We start from the raw sequence: 5,292 nt of genomic DNA on the forward strand, positions 1-5,292 counted from the left end.
GATAGGAAAGCGAATCTAATTGGTACTTTGGGAGGTCAAAAGTAAAAAATTCTTAGTAATTTTCAAAAATGCAGGGAAAAACAAAATAAAAATTCAAGGAATTTTTACCCAAAATCGATTTTGGTTTATGGTGTACTTACTCTAAAACAAATGACCATACATGTCATTTTCACTGGTTGTTTATATTCGCATTTTCTATACACGATAACATTTTCAAAATATTTTGAATTGTTTTGAACTGTTTACGGACATTTTCAGTTTCCAGTTTTATTAGTGATTTGTTGAACTCATTTTTGTCGCGGCCTAGCGAGAGTTTTGTCCCAGTCCAAGACAGTCCAACCTTGGCTACTTCATTTAATCTTTCGATCATGTTTGTAGTTAATGTTTTTGACTTGTACTGCTATATGTTGTCCATTCTATTCTCGAACACGACTCACTGCGAAGCCATACTATGAAAGTATGGAACCCAAACACTTTGGACAATATTCGTAGACATGAGATATCCGAGTCGAGTATTTAGACAGCTTACAATTCGCACTGGACCGGTCTAAAATTAAATACATTTCCAAAGAATTTTGACATTTGTTTTTATTTCCCCGTACCATAATATGCTTAAATATAGTTAAGCAGGTAGGTTTGGGCCTAAAAAGTTGGTTTGTGCACAACTATAGTATATTAGTTAACTCCACTACACTTGTCTGCGCCTAGGTATATATTGTATAATAATCACATATTCTCACATACCTAACTACTCAATTAGGTATTTGATTTTTTTCCGTCTTAGGATGTATTATTTTATTACGGGGGCTGGAGCGTGATTAATTTTCGGTCGAAAACATGGCTCTCGACTTCAATCACTACGCCCAATATAATGTTCCGATATTAATTTTGAGAGGAGATTTGAATCCGTCACTAAATTATCTTTGCTTTGAAAATTTCATTTTTTCTGGTTTTTATTTTTTATTACTTAAATTTACTAACAAAAATAGATCATATTCATAATTCAAATATATATATACATTGATATATAATATGGAAAATGTGCGACAGTCAAAGCATAGTAAATTTAGAGAATTCAAATCAGCTTTCAAAATTTAAATCGGAACATCCTACTGAGCGTAGTGATTGAAGTCATTTTTTGAAAAAAAAAAAATGTTTCTAATTTTATAAAGTAATATGTGGTGACATGTGCATGCGCTTAGGTAAAATAACAGACGTACATATCCAGTCACTATGATGCCCCTGTACAACGTGATCGGTTCTACGAAATACACACACTAATGTTCACTTACTTTCAACCCATTCACAAGACCCATATGAACTGAAATATAAAATGCTTAGTTTTTACTTCTAAGAATGGATTACGCTCCAGCCCCCATAAGTTCATTTGCACTAGTAAGTTAGGATATCACATAATCACATCCTCAGCTATATAGGTTACTTGACCATTTTTGACAATAAATAAAAAGTAATACCTAGAAAAAGTTTTAAAGTTTTAAATTGTTTTAAGCTACATTTGGATTATCTGGATTTAATTAAAACAATGTCTCTGTTGTAGATTGTAATATTTTACCTCTCGAAAAAAAATATATTTTCATATGGAATATGCATTTACAAAATCATATAAGAAATACATCCATAAACTATTCATCTTTAATGCATTTATTTAGCATTAAAAATTACAAAACAAAAATAAAATATAAATTAGAAAGTAATCATCAAGTTAAAATTTTTTTTTTATAAAATTAAAAATCTACATATACTGCAGTAATTAAAATAAGAAGAAAATATAGTATCTACTTCATAACACAGAATCTTATAGATAGTATATTTACTGTATATTTAATTGTTTTCTAGATAGTATAATATTAATAATCATCATTTTTTTTTTTTTATAGTAGGTACGTCGTACATAGATAATATATAGACTACAAATTTCACTGAAGAATATTTTATTACATTAATAAATATTTTATTATTATTTTTGATTATTTGAATAATAATAAAATATTTAATAAAGTTTTAACTATTATACAGACGTATAAAATATAATTTATTATATTTTATACGCCTGTGTAGTGTTAGCCAGTTTACACATTAGTTAATAGTTTAAACTGTATATACTTAAGTGCAATTATATAATCTATAGTACCTACTAGATAATAATTTATTAACACTCATAAATCCAGTTAAAGCAAACTAAAAATGATAGTAATTAATTTTAAAAACAAAATCCATCAATAAAAAAGATAGAGAATAGTAAAATATAAAGTGTTTCTTTAAATGTAAGTAATAGATTGTTGTAGTTTCATTATCAAATACTCAATTAATGTTATACTATAATAAAAAATAGAAATTTCACAATAATTCAATAATGGTATAGGTATACAAAAATAAAATCAATCTGTTCTATAAAATGAACAACAAATTCTTTATGACACATATTTGGTAAAAAAATTCTTATCAGTCTAGTTGAATTATACATTTTTAACTTCCACAATGATTTTCATTAAAGTATTAACATTTAATATAAATAATAATGACTAAATAGTATTCTAACAAATTTAATTTAAATTTGGTTCAAGTTTGTAATAGCCATTAAAGTCTGAAAAAGAAATCAAACATAATATTTAATATCACATGTATTTATAAATAATTATAGTGACATTACAAAATTAGTGCTTAGCTGCTTATGTTAGATGAATGCAAGTATATTACTTATTAGTATATGGGGTTAAAATATTTTGGCGATCATTGCCAATACTGCAGAACCATAAGACGTGCGCACTTGAATAGGTTGTTTTTCATGATACAACTATAAAAAATATAGTATAATTTGTATAATTGGTGAAACTATAAAATCATTTAACAGGCCTTAAAGGCTTCACATAGATATCTGTGATCTTGAAAACTTGGCTTAAATGTTTAGAATAAAATTAAATAGTTCTATATATAAAACAATTAAGTTAAATTTTAATTTAGTTTTTATTTTTATTTTTTTTTTAAATTTAAATGTATTTCTATAATTGAAATATTATTGTTTTTGTCACTTTTATTTAAGTTGACACTAAGATTAATTAGGTATTCACATTGTTCAATATTTATTATTTTTAATTATAAAAAAAAATTATATTAGTTGTGTTCTTTAAAATTTTGAATATAAGAAAAATGTAATTGGTTTCACTACTATGGATTGTTTTTAAAAACACAAATAAGCATTTATTAAATCACTTAATATTACATTTAGCATTCAGTTATTAGGTACCAATTGCCAAGCTTATAAGCTTGGCAACAGGTCAAATCAAAACAGGTACTTTCTATAAAATGTAAATGAAATAAACAATTTCAAAATGTAATTACATAATTCATTAATTTATTAATAACAAAAAAAAACAAGATACATTAATGATGAAATTGTATTTTATTTATATATTTTAAAAAAAATTCTATACAACACCAATATTATTAAATAATAAAATTAAAAAGAATTATATTTTCATTTTATGTTATAATATTATTTTATCGCTAAGATTATATTGATATGTTTTACTATTATTATGGAAATATAGCATTTGAATAAATTAGTAGTTCAAAACTAAATGTATTAATACTCAGTACTAAATTGTACAGCTAATATTTAAATTAAATTAATTTCCAAGCAGATAGAGAAAGAAATTCTTATTATAAGTAAAAATAATTAATTAGTTAACAATATAAGCTATATTAGGAAAGCTATACCCAAAGCATATGAAATTAATTATAATTAGGGCTCAGATTTCAATGCACTTGCATTTGTTTTTTTTTTTTAATACTCGACATGATCCTTTTAAATTTACAAATGTGTTTCATGTGCATACTATTCTAACAATGTTTTTTGGGGGAATTTTTTGCATTTTTTTGGTATATTTTTTTTAGGTTTCACATTTCTATTCTCTAGGAACATAACATCAATAACAATTGTCCTGATATTTCACTTTCACCTGGTCACATGGTTAGTTGCTGTGATATTTTATTTTGTAGACTTACCAATTATAAGTATTACTATGTATATAATATATATTATATACATTATTATTTATAAGTCATTTAGTCATTATAAACCAAATATGTGACGTAGAAGATGCAACTTTAATAAATTTATGTACAAAATTAAATGGTGATGTCAAGGTACCTACCTTGAAATATGTGCATTAAGGAAAATTTTTATAAACAATTAAGCAATAACTTAGCTCCAAACATCAATATCTTTATTAGCATAGTCTTAACATTTTGTTGAATCAATTAACAGACATAAGAAAAACTCTTCAAATTGGAAATATCAGAAAATTCAAATTTTGACATTTTAAATAAAAATGGACTTAAAATATCTTGGAAAATAATAAATACTAAATGAAGAAGAATATAGTAATACAGATGATAGCAAAATACATGATTTTAAAGCTCTTATTGTGTGCTGTAATTTTTATGATATTGCAGATGCCAGCGCCAGGTATGGACAAAGTAAATGGACTTATCCAACTTAATTAGGCAATATTAAATGTTTTATAATTTATATTTCAGATTGAATAACACTGACTTTACGAGTTAAATATTATTTATTTTTATATTTCTATTGTACTATATTATACAAAATAAAAATATACAAGTGTATTTTTTATTTTTAGGTCAAATACATTTTTTTATGGCATTGAAATCTGAGACCTCATTATAATATATACAAATTTTAAATTTAATTGTTAAGTAAATACTAAATAGGTAGTTTATTTTCTTCTTACCTCAAGAATTGTAGCAACACTCCAGGCTTGAGTTGGACATGATCCAGCACAAAAAGCTCCATCTTTATTGGTTAATTCAGGTAATCCTTTCCAAACTGATGTTTTTATGTGTTCAAAATGTTTGGATAGTATACCTTGAATTTCAGATGAAGTTTCTCGTTGACTTGTGGAAAATGTTAGTTTTGCTTTTAAAAAGAAACCAACAGGCCACAACCATTCCTAAAAATAAACATGATTTTTATTAACGATTTATTTTCTTACAAATTAATAAATTTAATGATCTTACAGGTCCCTGGTGATAATTGAAACCATTGGCTACTTTTAAATCAGTAGTATCGTTATCATTATTGTAAAAGCCATCATACGCCCAATCAGATGGATCTAGAGTTTTCATACCCAGTGGCCCTAGAAGTACATTTGTTACTGTTTGCAAAGCTATTCTTGCATGATCTGGGTTAAACAACTCTGGTGCCTAATATATAAACAAAATAAATTTAAATTGATTAAGAAGTTACAA

General features: G+C 25.3%; 2 protein-coding genes across 3 annotated transcripts in view; one reads left to right on the forward strand and one right to left on the reverse strand.

Annotated features, from left to right (window-relative positions):
• Positions 1-5,292, forward strand: part of LOC100569852 (esterase E4) — a 111,322-nt gene that overhangs the window by 61,377 nt on the left and 44,653 nt on the right. The window lies entirely within an intron of this gene.
• On the reverse strand, positions 1,763-5,274 carry LOC100163573 (glycogen debranching enzyme). Of its 2 annotated transcripts, XM_016807902.2 has the most exons (4): positions 5,062-5,274; positions 4,776-4,994; positions 2,719-2,815; positions 1,763-2,605 (listed from the first exon to the last, which is right to left on the reverse strand). In XM_016807902.2, the coding sequence occupies exons 1-3, from the start codon at positions 5,167-5,169 to the stop codon at positions 2,735-2,737; spliced, it is 408 nt and encodes a 135-aa protein (XP_016663391.1). In that variant the 5' UTR covers positions 5,170-5,274; the 3' UTR covers positions 1,763-2,605; positions 2,719-2,734. The 2 variants fall into 2 exon arrangements, with proteins under 2 accessions (XP_016663391.1, XP_008187326.2); XM_008189104.3 differs by lacking the exon at positions 2,719-2,815 and having other exon boundaries at positions 5,062-5,272.

Source organism: Acyrthosiphon pisum, chromosome A3 (genome assembly GCF_005508785.2).
Source record: "Acyrthosiphon pisum isolate AL4f chromosome A3, pea_aphid_22Mar2018_4r6ur, whole genome shotgun sequence".
Lineage (NCBI taxonomy): Eukaryota > Metazoa > Arthropoda > Insecta > Hemiptera > Aphididae > Acyrthosiphon > Acyrthosiphon pisum.

What these genes read in the sequence shown, in the direction of transcription:
- LOC100163573 (XM_016807902.2), bottom strand. Translation starts at nt 5,169, where the DNA reads ATGAAAACTCTAGATCCATCTGATTGGGCGTATGATGGCTTTTACAAT. An exon ending in TCAATTATCACCAGGGACCT is followed by an intron (nt 4,995 to 5,061) that starts GTAAGATCATTA and finishes GTTTATTTTTAG; the next exon opens with GAATGGTTGTGGCCTGTTGG. An exon ending in GTGTTGCTACAATTCTTGAG is followed by an intron (nt 2,816 to 4,775) that starts GTAAGAAGAAAA and finishes TATTTTTTATAG; the next exon opens with TTGTATCATGAAAAACAACC.